This window comes from Bombyx mori, chromosome 13 (assembly GCF_030269925.1).
Source record: "Bombyx mori chromosome 13, ASM3026992v2".
Classification (NCBI taxonomy): domain Eukaryota; kingdom Metazoa; phylum Arthropoda; class Insecta; order Lepidoptera; family Bombycidae; genus Bombyx; species Bombyx mori.
The window spans coordinates 4,673,497-4,698,600 of NC_085119.1; the positions used below are offsets into that span (position 1 = coordinate 4,673,497).

At 40.8% G+C, this 25,104-nt stretch overlaps 1 protein-coding gene across 4 annotated transcripts in view; it reads right to left on the reverse strand.

Annotated features, from left to right (window-relative positions):
- LOC101744227 (uncharacterized) overlaps positions 1-25,104 on the reverse strand; it is a 69,635-nt gene that overhangs the window by 23,357 nt on the left and 21,174 nt on the right. For all 4 annotated transcript variants that reach the window (XM_062671739.1, XM_004927909.5, XM_062671738.1 and 1 more), the window contains exon 3: positions 14,854-14,941. In XM_062671739.1, the coding sequence (XP_062527723.1) occupies positions 14,854-14,941 (88 nt within the window). The remainder of the gene's footprint in view (positions 1-14,853; positions 14,942-25,104) is intronic.

Here is a 25,104-nt window from a genome sequence, read left to right on the forward strand (position 1 = left end):
CAGGGTGATGGTACTTAACCGTGTGGGCTCACAAACGATCTACCGCCATTAATTAGCAAATTATTATTATTATTTTCGAAACTATTCAAATATCGGTGACGTCGCTAGACACGAAACCACCGCTCATCTTATCTTTTAGCCTTATCAGACGACTTCAAACTCGTAATTTTCGTTTACGATTTCAAATTAACGGATCACTATCCAAAAGCAATTCTCTTGGACAACCGCACACCGCGCAAACGTTTCGAAAGGGAAACATTGCTATCCTAAAACAATTCGGGGTCCTTAAAGGAACTCGAGCGTAAATCGAATTCCACATTCGGGATTCTCGATTTAAGCGACTTGAAAGGTATTTGATATCCGCCCCTATTAACACAATGGTGTACATTCCGGTCCACACCACGACTTGATAATGAGAATTCTTCGTTTATTTCACATCTGTGGGGCGCTGGGACGTTTTAGAATTGCTTACGTATATAGATGACGGCGTCTTGAAATCTAATCTCAATTTGCGTGGTAAAAAGTTTTTTGTTACGTGAAAAATTGCAAAAGCTATGTCATTGCGTTGTCAATAACGTCACTCATCCTGCGTCTTCATTATTTCCATAGCTTTTCAGACAGTCAGTCGATTTAGCAGATGCTTTTTTTGTATTAGGACTGTCGTTGAAATCTGCTTGGAAGATACTTTGTCTTTTGATTCTAGCTTTCACCTGTCGATTATGATGTCATCGAGTAAAAACCCATAGACACAACCCATTCAGCTTCTCGCCGCATCTTCCCAGTAGGTTGCGATCCCGATGCAGTGGTAGATACAGCGAAGCACTGCTTTTGTTAGGGCAGAAGTTGGGATATCTGTTAGGTTAGGTACTGTGAATTCGCCCACCAGTCAATATGAAACCAAAATAGACCTTTGAGGCAACTAACACATACCTTCTATTTCTTTCTATAAACTCAGAAAATCTGAGAAACTATTTATTTCTTACGGCTTCAATAGATTCCTAAGAAAACTTCTTAATGTAATTATTTTTTCGTGCGAAGTCGTATTATGTCCGAGAAACTTTCATTCTATTCACATCCACATGTTTTATAGAAAGAATTCGTAATTCATTTGTCGATTTGGACAATTCGGGACTTAACTACATGAATATTTCATTTTATTTTGAACAGTAATGAATGTTTGTGTATGCTACATTTCACAAAACAAATATTGTCCACGATCGGGACAAATAATAAACTAGTTTGTGGAAGTGATGTTATATATTTTTAGTCCGACAATTAGATGATTAGATAAAATATTTGAATATTTATAAAAAAGGCGCCAAAGTCGTAATTGAGTAAAAAATGCACAGATAACATAAAAAATGAGGATAGGCGTTTCGTTTCACGCTGTGAAGAACTTGCACACATATCAATTGCAGAGAATTCCACGGACTAACCGTTTTAAGACAATGGCGTAGATTCCTTCCCCAACGATCCGATAATGACGATTCTTCATACCATTCTCATTTATGGAAATACCTTCAGAAATTACTTTGAGGCCACGGTGCTTATTTCAATGAAAAGAAAAATGTTTTTAAGCTGTTTTTTCTATTATTTACAACACATTATTTATTATAATTAGTGGTCTGCTGTTTCAAACCCGGCAGTTTAGCGGTGCCCAGCATGTCTGACAATGAGCCCAATCACCCAGATATTACACAAAATATGTAATTTTTGAGGCCTTGGTTAATTATACAATGTTATTGATTTATCGTAGTAGTGTATTAGGGAAGGGTATTTGGACATGTCGGATCATTGATTCGAATTTACCGGTCACGCCATTTTTATGTTTGTGTGACAATAACATTTAAATATCTGATAATTTATTCAGCTCAGACTTTAGCAGAACAACTGTTTGAACTACAAATATATGTTTTTTTTCTTTTTATTATATTATGAACAATGAATTATCCAAATTAAATTCGTTCTTCCGAATTAGAACAACCGAAAGCTTTCAACATTTTCTCTCAAGTAAAACCATCACAAAATTACGGCTGTAGCTGTTAGGGAAGATAAATTAGAATCAAATTATGAATAGATAAATTAATATTAAAGCAATTATAAGCCAACAAGGTTTTTGTTATACTCTCAAACCAAAGTTGTTGTAATAAATCAAAGGAACTCTGAAGTAGTTAATAGAATTATAAATCTTCAACACAAGTGTCGTCGGAAGCCACCGCATAACAACGGAAGTATGGCGCTCAAAATAAAATACATTTTCTTTTAAGAAATTGTATTATGAATTATAATAAAATAAAATAAAAACATAGAAAAATAACCTTTGTCTGTAGACGACGTGCAAGCTGCTCTGTACGCGTTTTACGCAAGAGTCTAAGTTGACTGTCATATAGTCAAGAACAAATTTAAGAACAGAAATGTATGCTTATGTTTAGAAATACATCGTGTTAAATTACCAAGTTTTAAATGTACAAATAATAGTCGAGTAGCAAAATTTTGTCTGTAATATCATAAAAATAATTTAGTGGAAAATACAGTCAGATGACGATTACGATCTTTCTTTTAGTATATGATACTTCCATTTCACGCACTACAGAAGAAGATTTTTCGGATTGTCGATAATGCCAATCTAACACATCACTTGGAAACTACGGAGGGATTTCAGCTCTCTTTGGGTTTTGTATCGTTTGTTCTGAGGATTCTCTTTTTTATCATCCCATCGCTCGCCATCTGAACAGAGTTCCATACAAACAACATATCACCTAGAACCACTATTTTAGTCCATAGATCTTTTTTGTCACGTACCATCCTGCTTTAGCATGAACATCCCTCCACGTTGCTTCCTGGTCATTGCTAAGTTGACCGTGACAGCTTACTGTCAATTGCGTTTTAAGTCGTCTGTCTTAGAGTAGAAGTAAAAAAAATCTGAATACTTATTAATGATTCGTATAAAAAATAAAATAACTTTACTTCAGGTACCTACACAAAAACACAAAATTACAAGACATCAATTGCTTAGTTTTTAATGTGCTAGGACTTCTTGTGAGTCCGCACGGGTAGGTAGCACCACCCTGCCTATTTCTGCCGTGAAGCAGTAATGCGTGGGGCAGCCGTTGTAACTATACTGAGATCTTAGAACTTATATCTCAAGGTGGGTGTCGGCATTTACGTTATAGATGTCTATGGGCTCCAGTAACCACTTAAAACCAGGTGGGCTGTGAGCTCGTCCACCCATCTAAGCAATAAAGATAAAAAATAGTGTTCATAAGCTCTAGTAATCACTTAATACCAAGTCGGCTGTGAGCTGACCAGACCGCAATCAAGAAAATTAGTAACGAAATATTTAAAGCGTATACAGTTTCTCTTTTAACTTAATACTCGGCTGCAGAGTCATCGTGCGTATAGATTATGGAAATTCTGATTGGAGAAATTTGAATTTCAATCTGGATTATGTGTTGCGACGTAGCTGTGTACACACGGGTCCAATGTATATTTTTTTTTGTAGATTGGTTAACCAGGTCACCTGGTATCGAATGGTTAATGAAACTGATTGATGTTAGTAAGTGAATTCCGTTGGGCATCTTGGCTGACTGGTTCGCGACGATATAAACAAGATCATGGTGGCTGCTTTGAGAACAAAAATAGATAGGGATAACATTGAAAATTATCATCATCATCATCATAGTCGGTTACTATTGGCGAGCAATTGTGGTCATGTGGAATTTTTGTTTATTATACCCTTGACAGCTGTTCTCCATAATTCGCGAACTAAGGCTTGGCGCACTCGTTAAGTGCGGTTTGGGTAAAGTTTTTCACTTGATCAGTACAGCGCATGATAATGAAGAGATTAAAAAAAAAAACTGTCTCGCATTCTGAGTTGAGAATGTCTTTGTGAATTGGCGGTAGTTCTTTTTGACGTTCAACAAGTAAGTACTTTCATTTAAGCCGAATTTACATTACGAAATTAGTGGCGTGAAATTAATTTCGGACATTAGTTTTACTAACAGTTTCACGTGTAATTTAATACTTTCGTAATGCATGCATTAATTTCATGCATGCAAATTAGTTTCGTGCCCTGCGCGATTTTTTGGTGAAATTAGTGTCATGCAACCAATTTCATAGTGTAGACGCGACGTGAAACTAATGTCGCGAAAGGGCCTGCGCTGTGCGGACGTGTGTATTGTTAGTTCGGACGCGCTTCAAGCGTTGAAAATGGCAAACCAACGATGGAGTACAGAAAAAATATAGATCTTATTAATGAATATCAATGACAAGGGTCCCGAAACACCTACAGTAAAAAATCAAAATTATCTTCACTCATTCGAAAATAGTTTTTATAACTCTCAGGATCTTCATCTGCTAAATCAGAGACTAACTTCATTGCACCTAAATGCGTTCTTGTTGACCATCCTCGAATCTACCAACTTTTTTTTTCTTGATAGTCTTTTTTTAAGTTTATAGGTATATAAGCATTTCTTTAGCTACATTGAATAAAGCAAATTATAGCTTTGATGCTAAAGGCGCCATGGTTACTGCGATACTGTGGATTTCGCGACACTAATTTTTTAACGAAATTACTTTCGCATATATCGAAACTACTTTCGTGAAACTGAGTTCAACATGCATGACACTAATTTCGTAATGTAAACTCCGCATTATGTTGAATATACTTTTTTATTTGATTTGATTTGATTTGATTCTATCAGAATGTATGTAAATGAATATCCCCAGTGCTCAATCAAGTCGATTTTTAGTTAAAAATTTATTTATTAATACAGTGCAACCTCGATATAACAAATCGTAAGGGAGCAAATAAATATTCGTTATATCAGGTAATTCGGTAAACCGAGGTTTGTTATATTAAGGTTAGGTTGGTCTACCATTTGTTATAACAAGGTAAAAAAAAATTGTTTTATTCACCTCAACATTACGTACTCATCTTGTTATAGCGAACAACTACTAATAAATGATAACATATTTTTATCAAATTACTCTGTATTTATTTTCTATTCAAAAACAATTATGTAGGTAACAACATTTTGCTTTACATTAATAATCAAAATAAGATACAGTAAAGTCTGTAAAAGTAGGTATCAAGGTGGGTTCGTACATCATTTAAGTAGTTTAATGTTAATTATAAAGATTCGCACAACAAAACTCATGAACTAACACAATACAAGCAGTGCGATTATGGAATTCTCTCCCTCAACCTATTCGTGCTAGTTCCTCTCTAGAAGTTTTTAAGAGTCAAATGAAGAAACCTTTCCTGTCACTTTAATTGTATTTAAGTTATTGTTTTATATATTTTTAGTTATAAGTATTTTTCATTTCATATTAGATCTTTTTTTTTTTAAGCTTAGTTTAAAAATCATGCTTTAATAGCTCTTATATTGTACACTATTCCCCTCTTATACATCGTATTTCTCTCTGCTAATGGTTTGCTGGAAGAAAACTCATGAATGAGTTAAGCTCGCCTTTGTACATAGTATTTAGACATTCTTTAAATCTGTTTTTATTGTATTTTCTTTTTGTGTACAATAAGTATAAATAAACTAAAGGTACAAAATCAACAACGAACGTCCCATCATACAAAACACTGATTTTTACAACTAAAACGTGTCAAGGTGTAAAGTCAACAGTGTAAAGGTATATTTTACATTGACTCTTATGGACAGTTCAAGGGGATACCGAAAATTTTATTAAATTGAGGACGTCGGTATATTGAGGTTCATTATATTAAGGTCCTTGCTCCAAGAGTACCCTTGTATTGTTGCACCTTTGTATTCGATTGTGCACAAGAAAGAGCTTGTGGTTTTCGACCAATGTATGCTAAAAATAATAACGAAAAATACAATACGCGAACAGAGGTAGACGGTGTAAATCACACCGGTTCGCGGTTGTAAATTAAGCGTATCGTGTTAACAGATGTCAGATCAATTGAATACCAACCTATTTATGTTTGTAATTAATCGAGAGATAAACTTAAACTGGTTTTTATTATGCTATTTTCTTTAAAAGTCGTCTTTATTGTTGTATTTATATATATTTTTTTTTACTGGTGGCAGGATGTCTTGCGAGTCCACACAGTAATGCGTTTCGGTTTGAAGGGTGGGGCAGCTGTCGTACTGTTACAACTGAGAACTTAGAACTCTTGTCTCAAAGTGGGTAGTGGCATTTGCTTTGTAGATGTCTATGGGCTCCGGTAATCACTTAATACCAGGTGGGCCGTGAGCTCGTCCAACAATCTAAGCAATAGAATAAAGTGTCTCTAGTTTCCATAGTACAGGAAAACCCAATTTTGTGGTCGGAAGACCGTGCGTGACTGTTATTATCATTAATTGCTCTCAGATAAAAATGAATTCCGAATATGAAACTAATAAATGATAATGAATTCAATATGAGAAACCTTTCATAGCTATCCGAGTTCATTAAGTAGCTTTTCGGCTTTTCTCGACTTACAGAAGTAAAATAGTCAGCCATTTATCTGGTAAAGGAGACTGAAACGATTACATACATTTTTGGGCCCGAATGTAACGTGATGAAACTAATATGAATTAATAGATTCAGATTTATCAGTACCTTGCGAAAATTATAAAAGTTTTCTCAATCTGAGAGCCGAGTTAATCAAGATTTAGTAAAAGTTAGGTTATGTTACAATCTCTTTAAAAGAACTGAATAATAACTTATTTAAGCATAAGTAAATGTTTATTATATCCATTGGATAATCTTTTAAATGTCATAATAAGAATGAATATCAATGATATATATCAGGTATGGAATATGGAATTGCCATCCCACAATTCACACAGCGATCCATAATTTCAAAAGTATCCAATGCAACAATTTCAAGTCAAACGTGTGAGCGATCTTCGGTGTCCAGTGTAGAAGCAATTGTCGTACAAGGCTGGCAGAGTTGGAATCCGTAATAATAAAGCAGTGATCCTTGAAAATATAAAAACAGCCCGATAGATACACACTCAAAATGCGTCGAAGATACAAAACGAGTAAAGCAGAAAAAACCAACAAGCGCCAAAAAATAATTGTATAATCTATGAACAAACGTCCTGTCAGCTTACTGCCAAAGCTGTCATCAAAAATACAATGGATTTTAATCGATTTGAAATCGATAATCATATTACTTTGTTAAGTAATAATAGACTTTTTCTTCATTTATGTATATAATCGCAATTAAATCCGGCGTATACCGCACTTGTATACAACAAGTATAAAACGCTCATTTAATTACTTTGCATTAATTACCTAGTGCAATGTTTTTCTTTTTATAATCCTGTAATCGATTAATTAAATCGATCACACCGTTATACCGACAAAAACTAACTTTCTCATTTTTCTCCGGTCCCAGAAAGAGGATTGAGGTGATTTTTTATATTCTTATATAAAAAAATATGACAAATTTTTTAGACTACATTCCAAGTTATTGCATTTTTGGCCCACGATTTTCCGTCTCCTTTAGTACTTGTTTTTCCATACTTTCGATTTCTTATGTGTATGTACATAACTGTATTCATAATCAATATAGTGATTTAATATTATGTGTATATGGTAGATGTATATTTATAGAATATTTTATGTAGGTATGTAGTGTCTTCATCTTGATAGACCACTCTAAATATTGTTAATAATAGTGCACCGTCACATACCTTTTTTTAGGGTCATTGCCGAACCTTATACGAGGTCCCCGCGCCTAGGGGGTGCGCGGGGTATGTGGGGTTGGTCTGCGATATTTTTAGGGCCCTACCACATTAAACGACTCCCCTGCACTATTACACCCGACGTCCTATCTCCGCACGGGGTCTGAACCCGGTCAGAGTAGGGGTGTTTCCGCGATCAACATTATAACGAGACTCACGGCGCCACCTCGAGGACGCCTGACGGGTCGTCGAGGTAAAAAGTCGACGACCAACGACGTCGGTCTCCGCAGTACGGCGGCCCTACCAGGCCGCTCGGGCGATGCCCCTACACCGCAACATACATGCTCTATGTGTTTCAGAATTTCTGTTGATAAAACGGTTGTCTGGGAGATAGTTTTTAGCGATAAGACCGCCTGTTAGACAATTATACTTTATTTTTCGTGGTCCACACTATATACGCGGCACAAACCAAGGACGCAGACCGACAAAGGAGCCTTCGAGCCGAAATCAAGGCTCAGGAACGTCGGCTGCTTCGTTACAGTGGTCCGTCAGGCTGCCCAGGCGACGTCACTGGTGTCCGGGGATACGCCGCTGGGTCAGAACCAACCTGCCAGCTCGGAACGCGACATACTACCAACGTATTGCTCCGTAGAAGTTTCGTAAATGGTCTCGCTCCCCTTAGTTGCTCCATAACCTTTACCAGGGAGAAAGTCGTCTCCTGCAGAGACTGCTGGGTGAAATCCTTTCTCCGACCCCCGGCTCGGTGACGACGGATCATTGCAGAGTGGATGAGCTCTTCTCAACGTTCGCTCTCTTCCGATCCCTCGCCTCCTTCTCTGAGATGATGGACTCGCAGAAGTGGAGCATCGCCTCCCAGGGCTCGTCGCTGCCGAGCATCGTTGACACGATTATCGGGAGCGAGAAGTCCTATTTGCAACAAGAAGACACTGCGCTGACACAGCCACGCGGGGCAGTGCGCAAGCGTGTGCTCGGCCGTATCGTTCGTTGGTTGGTTCTTGCAAAGGTCGCATCGTCACGCATAATCGGCGGCGAGCGAAAACGCCACCTTCGAGGAGACAGTGCGATATCTTCGTATCGCCCTGACTACGACTGTACGTCGCGACGTTTTTGCACGTCAGGGCGCGGAATCATAGAGAGATTCCGTACAGTGCTATAGCCGCACCACCCTTATATATAGGTAGCACACCACCGTGTCCCCACCCACCGTTTGGCATGAGCCGGCTCGACGAGCCAGCCGTCGCCATCAGTCGGGGGCCCAACTTCTCAAAGTGAGCGCGAAAGTTATAACGACCATCGATCATTAGGCCTAGATACCGCAACCCGGTCACCCAGACCTCAATGCAAACGTCTCTAATCACCAGATGGCCCTCAGACGGGGGCTCTCTTGCGGCCCTATGAAACAGCAGGGCCTAGGATTTCCGTGACCGTGACCTTTACCGGGGCGATTGTACAATTATAACTGTCCTATTGACAGTATTTGAATTTTAGTTGTATTTTGGTATGCTATGAAATATGTTTCTCTCAATAAAATTAAGTAATATTTGTGAAGTGCCTAATGTGTGCTCTGATGTGAATTCGCGAGTAAATATTCATGATAATATTTGTTTAATTTTAGATTTTAGCTTCTCAATTTAGGAACAATTTCGTGTTGTATTTACTGAAGCTTAGACACGATTAAGGCAATTTCAAGCTTTGTACACGCGTTTATTTAAGATTTTACAAAATCTAAATACTCGCTATAGGAAATGAGTTAATTTCACGATAATCAATCCTATAGAAATTGAATTAAGATAAATGTTGACAGATAAACTGGCTAATCCTCATCTAACATTTGGGATCTTATGGGATAATATGTATTATGACATTTTATGGTACTGAGTCTGCAGCGGCCATGTACTACAAAGTTTTTTTCGATGTGTGACCTGACCTTAATGATCAAAACCAAAGTTTAAATCCTGAGGTAGATACAAATCTTTATACCCGTATAAATATTATTATATATAAATCTAACACATACTAGGTAATTTGATTTTTATTGACTTACCTAGTATGTGTTACATTTAACGACTTTCATAATATTTATTTAATGATAAATAAATGACAACAGTGGGTAATCCATTATTTTGAAATACCCTACTTAGATAAAGGAGTATTAAATATGTAGTTAAAATAATCATCTTAACTCACCACAGTCACACTATGCTAATTATTAGTGTAGGGAAACTTGAACAAATCTATGTATTTACTGCCATCGATGCAATTTTGGCTCATTAACTCAGTATTCAGTATAAAACTGTTAAAGTATAAATATATCGAATAAACATAATACTCGTAATATTACTAAATCAACACTCGATGAGTCGTTGTAATTGATTACAATATACATTTTGATTTATAAGTGTTCTGTTATAAATTTTTAAGCACTGCGTGATTATTATCAATTTCACTAAAGAAACATTTTTGCTGGCGCTTTATTTTGTTACCCATAAATTTTTTGTAGCGGAATATTTAAATGAAAACGGTTCTAAAGTAATCTGCAATTTACTTTCCTAAAAAATTCACGTTATATTTAGATTGTATTCAAATACATTGCTCATTACTATACGCTAAATCAAATCTGTATCTATAAAAACTAGTACAACCGATATCTCAGTCTAAACGCCAAGGCCATAATATCATTAAAGAAATATTTCCCCTATATATCATGTAGGAATGCCGTTTCCACACGCAACGCCAAAGATAATATGTATGTATTACACTCGGCTCGTATGATCAATGTATCCAGACATGGGTTTTATATGTTTCACAGAGTTTAGATCTTTGATATTCTACTTTATCATTTCGATGTAGAAGTCACGAGAATACTTTGAATTTGGAACGCTCTGAATTTTATTATCAGTAATGTAATTTAATCTTTATATATATAATATGTTCCGTGCGTGTGTTTGTCACTGAACTCCTCCTAAATTCCGTAACGAAAAAAACCTTACACCCCTCACTCCGCCTACCATGTAGATCGCGTTCAACACATTCACACGTTGCGCTTGTGTAGTGTTTGTGAATAAGCGCGTGGCGTGACGTCACACTGCATGCGTATCATGAAAAGTCTGCCCATCTCTCTCTCTCGCGCGGTCTAGCTTATGAGTGTGAAGGGGACAGTTAAGGTTTTGTATTTATTAATGTTTAATATAGCGTGGTCTTGTTTTATTATTGTTTTAATATTAAATTAGCATTGTCTAATTATAATTGCATAAGTTGATAAAAAATGCTATGCAATAGCTTTACCGCTGCATTTCCCGAGTGCCACACGTTTTTTTTTTGTATACATTTGGGTGGCACCCTGGATGTTTTAGATTCACAAATCAGCCCGGCAGATGGCGCTGCAGTCGGTATCTAGGTTATTTATCTTTCCTACAAATAATGTATATACAAAACAACGTTTGCCGGGTCAGCTAGTAAAACTAGATAAAATAACATTGTTTTACATTTTAAGCCTAATTTTGTTGAATGTTAGTTAAATAGTTTAAGTAATTATTTTTTTAATGTCCATCTTGGAGTTGTAGTATGGATGAACTCCTATGTTTCGATGTGTATATAAAACATGTTCTTTCCTTCGCCTTTGACAATTAAAATGATTATAGACAGCGTTTTAAATGGTTGAATTATGTCCTTTAGATACTCAACAACGTTGGTTGTCAATAAAAACCATATATGTGTTTATTATTGCTATTAGTCCTGATAAGAGTTCTTTGTTATTAACATCCGGTTAATGTAAAACCATAGCTGTTACGAAACTTTTTTATAAAATTGCTTATACAACTAATCCAAATTAACTTCAACCAATTCGTGCTTAATCCGCTACACTTTCCGGATAGCAGATATTAATTGCTCATCTTGACTTAAAATTGAAATTCGTCATTTTGAATTATCAACCATCCCGCTATGTCGAAAACAATACTTCAAAAGGACTCAGGGCGCCGTACATCAAAAATAACTCGAGACTGTACCTAATTGATATTATAATATTATTCTTGTTTCATACGAAAAGTATCGTCTTAAAATAAAGGCACCAAGTAAAAAAGCTCCTTTTAACGTTCCATAAAAATATAACAAGATAAACTTGTTAGAGTAACGCTAAGAATTCTTTTTCGGCAATATTTCCTCGGCAAAGCAGGCCAGTTGTCTGAATGTGCCGTTGCTCACCTTTATTTTTCAAACGAGTGAACCGGAAAACGTACAATGTAGGCAGTCATGGTCACGTGTACTCCGCTTATAAATTATGGATTTCTGGCTATAGCGTTAAAAGTGTCGGCTCTATTTGCGGTCAATATTGAGGGATAATTTATTTGGTAGTCCCGTCCGTTCAGTACTTGGTTATATGTATATTTACACATACTAGAGGTCCCGCAGTAGTCGAAATTCGACTATAATTAATTGGAATTGTAAGTTTGTACACTATTATGATTGTATTTTATACTTCTATAATAACAAATTTCGCCAAGGCTACACTATAAAAAAATATTAATAAAGACAAACAATATTTAATCTATTCTCAATTTGACCACAGACGTCAAGAACAAAAGTTTGACAATAAATGGTATGCATGCGTGTATGCGTCAAATACATGGTATGTAGTGTGTGTAATGTTTTCTTTGTTGATTTAATGTATCTTTTAGGCATTATTTTTTAAAAATAGTAGCATTGTGCACTTTTTCTCTATATTCTCTCTATAGTCTCTAAAATTTCATACTCCTCCGTCCGCGCAATTTTGGTAAAAAGGGATAAAAAGTTTTTGCTTCGCGTATTAATATATAGATGTGATTATGTACCACTTGATGTAGCTGGCTTTTATAATAGTGTATTGATATGAACAAGTTCAAGACTAATCTGGTGTTAAATACGGGAGTTACACGAGATGTAGACATCAACAACAAAAGTGTGCAACCTACCTTGCGTCATGAGGTCTAAATCTCATTTTTACAAAATGGAACACATGATTGCATTACGGCAGAAATATGCTAGTTAGTGCTACTACTCTTACGGGATAACATACTCTCTTTTTTTCGGCCAATGGCCGAACCTCATACTATGCGTCCGCGCCCAGTGAGCGTGCGAGGTGTGTGCGACTTGACAGTCTGCAGATATTAGGAGCAGACCGTGGGCCTAAAGATGTTGAAGGGCCTTATTTACCAAAATCGATCGTACGATCTCCGCCCGGGGTCAGAGCCCAGTCATAATAAAGGTTTCCTACGGTCAACCCGCAAAATTATAATTTGCGTAATTACTGGTGGTAGGACCTCTTGTGATTCCGCGCGGGTGGGTACCACCACTCTGCCTATTTCTGCCCTGCCCTTCTGAAGCAGTAATGCGTTTCGGTTTGAAGGGTGGGGCAGCCGTTGTAACTATACTTGAGACTTTAGAACTTATATCTTAGTCTATGGGCTCCAGTAACCACTTAACACCAGGTGAGCTGTGAGCTCGTCCACCCATATAAGCAATAAATAAAAAAAAATATACTTACTTACATTTAAGATTGTGATCATTGGCCGAAGGAGTTTTCTTGGTAACAAATTGAGTTCTTTCCTCGTACAATCAATCATTTCATCCGACACCCGATAATTGAGTAAAAACACCAAACCGTAGCCGTTTTTTTTGGTATGTATTAAAATCATTTTTGGTGTGCATGTTCGTTGATTGTATAAAAAAATTATTATTATTTTGTATTACAAAATACATATTTGTCTTTTGTAATTTTATGGATAAGTTTTTTTTTTATGATTGAATGTTTACTGGTGGCCCGAAGGCCTTTCCAGTTTCACCAGGACAGGTGGGCGAGCAAAGGCTCAGCCAAGAGGGGTGGGATTTGCTAACAACTGCCCGAGCGCCTCCGAAGGAGACCTAACAACTCAAGAGCAATTGTTTCGCGAATGAATCTACTACCGGATCGGAATCGCGACCCGCTGAGAAGATCCGGCGAGAAACTCAGCGGGCTGATGCATGGGTTAGGTTGCACGTCGACCTCTTTGTCGAGCTCGACGAGTACGGTCACCGGGGTCCCTAAGCCTGCTTCTAGTATTAGAGCTGAAGGCGTCTAATGCAAAGGTTATTGGATCTGATGGATCCGTAAGGAGGGATAAGTTAACTAGTTCGAGTTTCATTGAAATTCAGTATTAAATATCAATATTTTACGTAGGCAAGTGAGTTTTGATAAAGGCTTAGCTTACGTAATCTATTTCACTATTGATTATCTGCGCCCTTGACGAGTCGCAGAGATAATTTAAGCTACGATTGCATTCTGTGAGTAATATGCAGATATCGTAAAGCGTATCAAGCCAGTATCAAGGCTAGCCTTTTTTAGAACAGACGTTATACAATTCGCTCTCGCTTGCACTTCAAGCCTTAAATGGAACGCCTCAGAGCGAGGTAACGCCGCATGAGTCATATTTTTTCGTGCGTGCAGCCGGCTCCATCGAATTATAAGACGTTGTCACGTCAAAAAGGGCAATTATTTTCATGAATTTCGCGACTCGAAGGTTGAATGTCGTCTGCTAACGGTAGCGAGTGTTTCCCAATAATATAAATAATTCTCTGAGTCAAAATTGTAAGACGTACCGGAAAACAAACTCGAGACTTTGGACAGATGAACACGCACACTCAGTCGACCGTCCATTGTCCAATTTAATGTAGTAGTGAACAGGTTCCAATGGGCACCAGAAATTGCCAAGTCGGTGTGGCCTTTGGGAAACGACGTCGGAAGATTTATTGTAGGCGACAACAGCTTGAAGTGTGCTCGTACAATAAATACAATTCCGCTTCCACGTATGCGAGAATTCGTTGAATAAAAGAAAGAATGTAACGTTTTGCCATGAAAGCTCTCACAGCAAATTTGAGATATTTTATATGGTAGTAGGATCTCTTATGAGTCCGCATGGGTAGGTACCACCTGCCTACTTCTGCCGTGAAGCAGTAATTCGTTTCCGTTTGAAGGGTGGGGCGGCCGTAGTAACTATACTGAGATCTTAGAACTTATTATATCACAAGATGGCTGGCGCATTTACGTTGTAAACGTCTATGGGCTCCAGTAACCACTCAACACCAGGGCTGTGAGCTCGTCTCTAAGCTCTAAGCAATAAAAAATAAAAATTGTATTTAGCAATGTAAGTGACAACAGATATGTACATACCATAATAAACGTCGTCCAGTTCTTTATATCTCTTGGCGTTGACGCCGATCCTCCAACTATACAACAGCACCACTAATATTGAGATATTCTGAAACAAAAAAAAGCCATTGAGTATTATATTTTTATTTCAATCAAATATTTGTTGTATGTATAATATTATATTTGTGTCATCGTAAGGCGCGTCAAGTCCCTACCACACTATATTATGTATGACGATCACGAGCCGTTGTTGGTATTTCTGTAATGAAAAACACCGTCAGAATTGTCTGGAAATTATCACTAGAAGCGATAAGCACGCCAATTGTAGCATTTATTTCAACTACAATTGCAAGGTATGGGGCTCATTTTTAAACTGGTGCGTAACAAATGAACTGTGGTATCTATCTATCAATATGAAATGTGGTAACTACATTTTATTAAACTACCTATGTTATTTATTCATAACTAAGTTTTACGAAGAAGAGATCTATATCTATACTAATATTATAAAGAGGAAAGATTTTTTGTTTGTTTGTTTCGAATAGGCTCCGAAACTACTGGACCGATTTGAAAAATTCTTTTTCCATTAGAAGCCGACATTGTCCCTGATGAACATAGGCTACTTTTTTTTCATTTATTTTTATTTTATTTTTTTGGTTTCATGTGTGTTTTAATGTTTCCGAAGCGAAGCGAGGGCGGGTCGCTGGTTGGTAATAAATTTAAAAGAATGTATTTCTCGTATCGGCGGACGCTAATGATCGTAGAATTTCAGGAAAAGCAATCAGATAGCTGAACAAACAGAAAATATTATATTTCATTTTGCACGTTTTGCTTATCAACCTTCACAAGCCACATCGGTGCTAAGCATTAATTAACTTTGTCCACAATAAATTAATTAACCACCTTAATTGGATTTAGCGAATTTCATACGATATTAGCTGAGCTGATGTGAACTGCGCTTGCTTTCTTTACCAATTAACTGGGGTATCGTGGACTTTGTTGCTAGTTCAATAGAATGAAAAATTGTCAATTATAAAAGTATATTTAAATTAAAGTTTATGCGTAAACACGGTGGATGGAGGATTAGGAAATATTTTGAAATCGCAGAAATGCTGGGTAGTCTAATATTAACACAAGGTCATGGCGTCTGCGCTGCTGCTACCTCGTTGCTTAAAAGGAAGAGAGGCATTAGGAAAGCATTTTTGTGCTCATTAACCAAGTTGCAAATTGTTGGTATGATGCAGTGCATATTTATTTTCGGATACTACAAGTCAACCATTTGCGAGCATATTGACCATAGACGCTAATGCTATCCGTGCTATATGATCCGATAAAGTAAAGATTAAACTATGTCACCCGCGACAAATCGCAATTGGAATTGCGTGTTGAGTCGCTATTTTTACCGTTTCTAGTACCTCATGGCTATTATGTATGTAATTCTGGACTTAGTCACCTCAACTTATAAGTAGAACTTCGTATTGCCTGCTCTTGAATAGCTTTTTGTAGAAAGCAAAAAACAGAGTGACACAAGATTTTAAATAAAGCTAAAGTTTATATCAATATAGTTATACATAATATGATGAAATAGGGTGATGTGGATTGGAAGAGGCCTATGTACAGCAGTGGACGACAATGGGCTGATGATGATGACGATGATGATGATGGTGATACATAAGATAACATACGCCAATTAAAATAAAATAAAAAATCTACATACATACATATGAGGCCAGTGCAAAAGTGGCCTAGCCCACAATTTATATTATTATGACATATATTATATTGGAATTTATTTAAAATATAATAAATTTTAATGCAAAACCGGCTTATCCATAGTTTCACCCATAGATAACAAATAACTCTGTAAGCATTATTTTTGCGCGTATTGTTTTTTTGTCGACTCAAATTCAAATTCATGAAAATTCAAACCTAATTGCCTCCATACTAACTATGGTGGTAAGCTTAGGCCACTTTTGCACTGACAGCATCATATATACGTGTATGCTTACCTATATATAAAATGCAAATTTAGTTAAACACAAATCAAATATATAAGCCATAAAACATATTATATAGTTTCGGTATTGAGCTAAGTGGATGTGAATGATCCACTATATCTACTAGAAGTTAATACTTCCGAATAATTTTGGAATCTTAAAAACAGATAAAATGATTGGTTTACTCGCTACTACACAAAATGCTGGAAGCGCTCAAAAATGCTTCATTTATTTGAAATTAGATTGAAAGCGCTTCATTAATGTGCAAGCCCGGCCCACGAACGACTAACATTCAATGATAATTTATGGAAATTTCATTCATCGTGCTAAATAACGTGAAATTGCCACAAGTAATTTTACCATTTATCATTACCGGTGCCGTAAATTGTGCTTTTCAAACGCGCGGCCGAAAATTTTCGCTGAATTAATTTTGGTAGAATTTATTATTCAAAAATTGGGTCTATTTTCTATGTACGTGGATGAGCAGTCGTGCTTAGATTCACATACAAACAATAATGATACATACAACTAAAAATAAAAAATTACTATAGGATTGATTAATAAAATAAACGAATGATTTGTTAGTGGACACTTTTTTTTTTCTTAGATAAGTGGACGATCTCACAGCCCACCTAGTGTTCAGTGGTAACTGGAGCCCATAGACATCTACAACGTAAATGCGCCACGCACCTTGAGATATAAGTTCTAACGTCTCAGTACAGTTACAACGGCTGCCCCACCCTTCAAACCGAAACGCATTACCGCTTCACGGCTGAAATAGGCAGGGAGGTGGTACCTACCCGTGCGGACTCATAAGAGGTCCTACCACCAGTAAAAACACTTGATATTGAAAGAACAATGAAGTTGTTCATTGTAAAATAGTCCGTACTTAATCTTAATATCTGGTTAATGCCGGTAACTACATACTATACGATATATTATTATGTTCGGTTGCATTTTCGTAATCATTTATAATCATTTCTTAATTTATTAATATTTTAAAAATGATTATAATCATTTTAGGTGTTGAGATTATATCAACAGGTTCACTGAGCGTATCTTTATTTTTATTCTCACGCAAAATTAAGAATTTATTAGTTTCGATTTATTGCTTATTGTTATCTGTATTTAGAGGCAATTTTCGATGTGGATCACGTTGTTCACCCTAAGCCTTATTCAAGACGTTTCAAATATAATACATTGAAATATTAGTCTTGCGCGCCTTTTTCAAAGCAGTCTACGCCATCAGGAATTGGAAGAAGAGGAAGACCGGGGTCTTCCTCTTCTTCTCTGGAGGCGCTGGAGTCCGACATAACCCGGTCTGTTACCCCCCTCGACCGGGTATCCGAAAATAGATTCCCCGGCGTTAAAAAAAAAGGGGCAGCCTTTTAAACCGAAAAGTATGACTGTTTCGTGGCAGGTGTAAACAGCGTTGTGGCTGATTCCAAGCGGAACACGAGCACCGGAGTGCAATATCCAGAATCACGAACAACCACACCAGCCTAAGCGAAATGAGTTACAATGATATATCACAGCTTTAAACTCACTAAACAACGGTTACGAATACAATTCCACGAAATTCTAAGCCGTGAAATTAAAATATAATTAAGTTCATACTAAAATCTCCCTAACAAATGTTAATTAAAGGCAGTCGTCATAATCTGCGGGAAATTTAATTATCGTCGCAGCCGCTCCGTCGGCTAATCGCTCGCTAACGATGATTTGTCTCGACCAAATTCCTGTTCATCAAAACTAATGACGTGTCCTAAGTCCGAACAATCCTGAGTTATGGGATTTGTCACCCTCCCAACTTGTGTTTCGGTTGATGGAACTATCTCGTTTGGGGAGTTGGGGATATTAGGGTTAAGTTAAATCGACAGACTATGTACATGAAGACATGTGGATTGGGTATTTAAGAAAATTCCCGATCCACATTAGCGGTAATATCCACTGAGGCGGAATGTATAAGGGTATGGTTTCTGATTAGTTTCGTATTATAATTACAGATATATAAAAGCGTTGTGTGTTTTATTAGTAAGGTAATCAGGGTAGGAGGATCGCAAGCACGGGTGAGTTTCATCTTCAATTTTTTTATTGCCATTGTAAGCAGACGGCCATGTGACACGCCTGATAGTGAGTAGTTACTGTAGTTTCTGGACATCAGAAATGTTGGGGACACAGCCAAACCTACCGTGAACTACTCTCCGTAGACCTATATTTAAGACAGGCATGTCATAGCGCTCAGGAACCACTGTGAAGGGGAGTTCATTCCAAAGTCGGATGGTATGTGGTATAAAAGATCTCTGGAAATGCATCTTGAATCAAGGCAAAGGCTCAGGAATGTATGAATAAACTTTGCTCCGATGGTGCGATGGAATCATATAGATGACGGGATCAAACAGTCCCTCAGAGCAATCGAAATTATTTTCGCCGAATGATGTGCTCCTATTTGAAGGGTAGATGCTTGTTTTTGATCCGTATAAAAAGTGAAACTTTTTTAGAAATACCTCATGTCTCAGGGAGGATGACATTTATGGTCTCCAATAATCCCTAAACTTGATTTAGTCAATTAGCCGTGTTTTTCCGTCGAAGGACGATGAGTTTTTAAATAATAATGTTTATACCGCTTATATACAACGGAAAAACCAGTGGCATATCAAAGCTACGCTTATAAAAACGTGGATAAAACTAAAGAGACTTAATTGTTTTAAATAAATTTAGAATACTACATAATCATGGGCTTACTACATTTTTTTTTATTGCTTAATGGGTGGACGAGCTCACAGCCCACTTGGTGTTAGGTGGTTACTGGAGCCCATAGACATCTACAACGTAGACGCGCCACCCACCTTGAGATACAAGTTCTAAAGTCTCAGTATAGTTAGAACGGTTGCCCCACCCTTCAAACCGAAACGCATTACTGCTTCACGGCAGAAATAAGCAGGGCGGTGGTACCTATCCGCGCGGACTCACAAGTGGTCCTACCACCAGTAATTACGCAAATTATAATTTTGCGGGTTTGATTTTTGTTACACGATGTTATTCCTTCACATTTTTTTAATTTAACTTAGTAAGCGTTAAAAAGGTCCTAACTCAAGAACTCTGAGCATTCGTTAACTTCCCCTTGAGAATTATCTTCAAATATTGGTTTTAGTTTAAAAGAGTATAATAATATGCAAAAAAACAAGACTGTAAATTTTTTTTACATTACAGTTCCATTTTTGTTTACAATTTTTTTTTTTTTTTTCACGCCACCCTAACTGGTTCCGTGCTAAGTTCGTAAAGAACTACCAGATAACGGAAATAAATATAATATTTTTATTATACACATACATATATTTAATATAAACCCATAACCCTGGATAGACATTTATATTTATCACACAAATATCTTCCCTTGGCGGGATTCGAACCCGCGACCCCCTTGTGCAGTGACCATGTCACTTACCACTACACCAGACGGCCGTTATTATCCGATTTTCGAGTGTATGTATATAAGTCGGCGCGTGTTTTTATAAACTATTAGTTCATGACTAATAAAGATGGGACGACAAACAACACGTGCAAGATAAGAATCGTAAACAACATCGTCCCACCACGATACCTTGCTATAAAAACGCTCCATTGTTGTCTCTCGAGCTCAGACCTCGCCCAGCTGTATTCAGTGAATGAACTGATGTACTTGCCGGGGGTGACGGTTGAGGGATGGCGTCCAAACCGAGGACCTGCGCAGTGTCACCGCTGCCAGGCCTTCGGTCACGCGTCCACCAATTGTCACCGTGCGGTCCGCTGCGTTCGATGTGCCGGCGAGCACATTGTGGCGGACTGCCCGAGGCCAAGGGATGGCCCATTATCCTGTGCAAATTGCGGGAAGGACCACGCCGCCATCGATCGGCGGTGTGTGGTCTACCGCAAGAGGGCCAGGATGATGGGAGTAACCATCCCCCCTCCTGCACCACCGGTGCCTCGGCCCAGGAATGTCCCGGCTCCAGTCGCACCTGTTCCCATCCCTAAGGGAAAGGGGAAGGGGAAAGGGGAAGGGGAAAGGGAAATCTTCCCAAACCCCAGCCCCTCCCCCTCCTAGTACCATTCCGTCTGTCTCGGTAGTGGAGGCAGCGCCGTCAGCGACCACGCTGATGGCGCAGGCCAACCCGCCGCGACAGACCAAAACGTCCAACCCCACTCCTCGTGGCCGAGCCCAAATTATAGCTGTCACCACAGCCCACGACACTCGCCAGACAGCCGGCTCAGCCCCTAAATCTACAAAAAATAAAATTAAAAATAAAAAAAAGAAGGAGAGGAAGAAACTCTTGAAGAAAATGGCGAGAGAGAGCAGCGCCAGAAACATGGAAGTGGACCAACAACTTCATGAGGCCATGGAAGCCAACGTAACTGCCGACCCTAACCCTCCACAACTGGAGGGACAAACATTGCCTCAAGCTCAATCTGAGCCGTTGGGCAATACTCTGCCCCCTCTTCCCCCCCGCCCTCAGCGCGAGCAGCGCAGCGGTCGGCAGGCCTCACAGCCTGCCGGCTTTGCTGCATGGCTTCTCGCGCTCTGGGAAAAATTGTCCGAGGTGGTCTCCGGAGTGATCCGCGAGATCGCCTCGGGAGCCAGCCCTTTCGGGGCTCTCTTGTCGGGGTTCTACCGAATGATTGCGCAGTTCAATGGCTAGCCAGGAACTGCGCATCATTTATTGGAACCCCGGCGGGGTAAAACCCCGCAAGAACGATCTCTTGGTTCTCACAACCTCAGGGTTGTACTCCCGGGCGAGACCAAGCTACGTCCTCGGGATGTGTTCAGGATTCCAAACTACTTCATGTACCGACGTGACGAGGTGAGTCCTGCCGGGACGCCGTTCAGAGGCACTGCGGCGCTCGTCAGGCGAGACGTGGTGCATGATCAGTTGGATTTGCTGGCCTTCACATCGACAAGGTCGATCGGTGTGAGGATCCACACCTCGGGGGGAGATATGCGGGTTTATGCCGCGTATAGACCCCCGGGGCCTGATTTTCACCCCGGGGACATAAGACGGGTCCTGAATTGCGACAGCCGCCCAGCTCTGCTGGTCGGGGACCTCAACGCGAAGCACGTCGCGTGGGGCTTCCGACTGAACTCAGCGGTGGGCAGGCGGCTGTTAGAAGATGCCGATATGGACGACTACTCTGTGGTCGGCCCCGACGAACCCACGCACATTCCGACCGCCGCGCAACTCCAGCCCGACGTGTTGGATGTGTGCGTTCATAAGGGGCTACGGTGCCCCTTAACTATTGAGGCACTGTACGACCTGGGTACCCCCCATCTCCCTATCCTGGTCACACTGGGAATGGGGCTTACCCGGGTTGCGACCTCGCCCCTACGACCGAGGGTCGACTGGGAGCTCTTTAAGAGACGCCTAGTCGACCTTCCCGTAATTCAGGACCCCAACACCCCTGAGGGTGTCGACGACGCGGCAGTCCGCCTTGTCGACTCCATCAGGGGAGCGATCGACCAGGTGACGACTCTTGTGCCCAGCGGCGGGCCCAAAGGTATACTCCCGGCCCATCTGAAAGCGATTATTCGCCGGAAGAGGGGCCTGAGGAGGCTCTGGGCGACAACTCGTTGTCCCAGGATCAAGCGCGAGCTTAATGAGCTGGAAGCGGAGTTGGAGGCGAAGATTAGCTCCTATCGGGGCTATGCGTGGGAGGAACGGATCGAGGAGGCCCGTGAGGACCCCTCGTCCGTGTCCCTCCACCGACTTTGTCGCCAGCTCTCAAATCGGCCTGCCCCGACTTGTCCACTCGTGGACGAGAGGGGCAACCGACGCTTCTCGGCTCAGGCCCGCGCCGATATCCTGGCCGTAATGCTGGAGCGGCAGTTCGCTCCAAATAACTCTGCACCCTCAGAGGCCGCATTCCACCAATCGGTGGAAGAGAGCGTAGCAAGCCTACTCTCCTCCCCGGTGCCACCGTTGGGAGATGGTGATTTCATCACTCCCAGTGAATTGCGCCTCTCCATCAAGCGGATGAAGAGGCGCAAGGCGCCGGGCGAGGACGGTATTCCCTCCCTCGCATTTTTCCACTTCCCCGAAACGGTCGTGTCATTCATGACACGACTGTTCAATTCCATTCTGTCCACAGGACACTTCCCGGGAATTTGGAAATTGGGCAAGGTTATTGCCCTGCCCAAACCCGGCAAGGATAGGAGAAATCCCTCCAGTTATCGTCCGATCACTCTGCTGTCGCATATGGGCAAGTTGTTCGAGCGGCTGCTGCTGAGAAGGGTGTCGCCGCACATCCTTCTCAGACCCGAGCAATTCGGGTTTCGCAGCGGTCACTCGACAACGCTGCAATTGGTCCGCGTTATGCACCACTTGGCGGATCGGTCCAACGCGCGCCGGTACACGGCCGCAGTCTTTCTCGATATCGAGAAGGCCTTCGACCGTGTCTGGCATGCGGGACTGATCTACAAGCTGTTGCAGAACACGGACCTCCAGCACGCCTATGTGCGACTGCTGGGGTCGTACCTGGAGGGAAGATCCTTCCTTGTCGCGGTCGAGGGCGCAAAGTCGTCGGTGCGCCCAGTCACGGCCGGATTTCCCCAGGGAAGCGTCCTGGCACCAGTCCTCTACGCTCTCTAGACCAACGACATTCCCACGCTTGAGGGCAACCTCCAAGCGTGGGAAGCCGACGTGAAGTTGGCGCTGTTTGCCGACGACAGCGCCTACTTCGCGTCCTCAAATTTCCCTTCTGCGGCCATTACGAGGATGCAGAGGCTGTTGGACTTACTGCCCCAGTGGCTGGACCGATGGAGGGTCGCGGTCAACGTGGGGAAGACCGCGGCTATTCTCTTCGGTCCGGTCCGCACAAGAGTCGTCCCAGGACAGCTCAGTCTTCGTGGAGTCAATGTCGAGTTTAGGCCCAGTGTCCGATACCTGGGAGTCAGTATCGACCGGAGTTTGAGGATGACCGCCCACGCCAAGTCGGCGTTGGCGGCCGCCCGCTATGCGAGGTTTCTCCTCCGGCCGGTGTTGGCCTCCAGGTTGCCGACCAGGACTAGACTCGGCATTTACAAGACGTATGTTCGTTCCCGTATCACGTACGCAGCTGCGGCCTGGTATCACCTCATCCCGCAGATCATGCGGGTGAAGTTACAGGCCCAGCAGAATCTGGCTCTTCGCACGATAGTCGGAGCAGGGCGTTACGTCAGAAACGACGTAATCGCCCGGGATCTAGATGTGGAGTCGCTCGAGGAGTTCATTCGGAGGCTAGCTCGTAATATGTACGAGCGGGCTGACGGTGGACCCCACGAGCATCTCCACAATATAGCTCCCTTGCACGCCAGACCACCTGATGGTCGGGCGCTACCAAGGGAGCTACTGGAACCCCCGGCTATGGTAAGATAGTCGGCTTAACCGGAGTGATATGGGAGTGCTCATAATGAGTGCCCCCATGGGACTGAGCTGTCCACACTCTTCATTTCCCCCCACACTGTTGGGGTGCCCCCCTATGGGGACCCACTCTACCGCCCGTTTGGGTGGACCACTCCCCCTTAAGGGGAGTGACTTTACGTCGGTCCCTCCCCGCGACGGTTTTCCCCTTCTGGGGAGCCCTTAGCGGGTGAGCGCCAAACTAGTGCCGCGGCTCCCCCTCTGACGTGTAGAGGTGGGGCCGCGGCATGGGGCCGGTGGCGGGCCCCACGGTGCTGACTGTTGTCCCGCTTTGTATATATTGTAAATAGTGAGTAGTTAATAGTTAGTATAGTAGTTTAGTTTTAGTTAGTTATAGTTAGTAGTTAGGAAGAAAAAAAAAAATCAAGCAGAGGACAGCAGCCGGCGCCGGGGTGACTCCTCCGCGGGCATCACTCCGCCCAACAGAACCAAGCCCATCGTATTATGTATAAGTATATATGTTTTGTCGATGCTATGCAACCGTATACGCGCTGCGAACAGTCCTCCCCCGTCTCGTCCTGCATTTATACCACCCCTGCCCTATATGGCAGGGAGCTTTCTAGTTTTATTGACTTACGAAGACCGCCCGCTTACCATGTCGCTACCCGAAAGTGGAAATACTCCAACATATAATATATATATATATATATGTACCTTTACGCCTTCGTGTTCGATGTGATTCTTATCACAAATGTAATGTTCCTAGATCTGAAACATGTTGTATCATACGACTCCCAAAGCAACAGGCTGGATAAGCTTACTCACGCGTGCCCACGGGGAATACAGGCTGCGTACATAGAATTCCAATCTGTGCTCATTAATTCAGAGTTCAAATTCTTCGAACT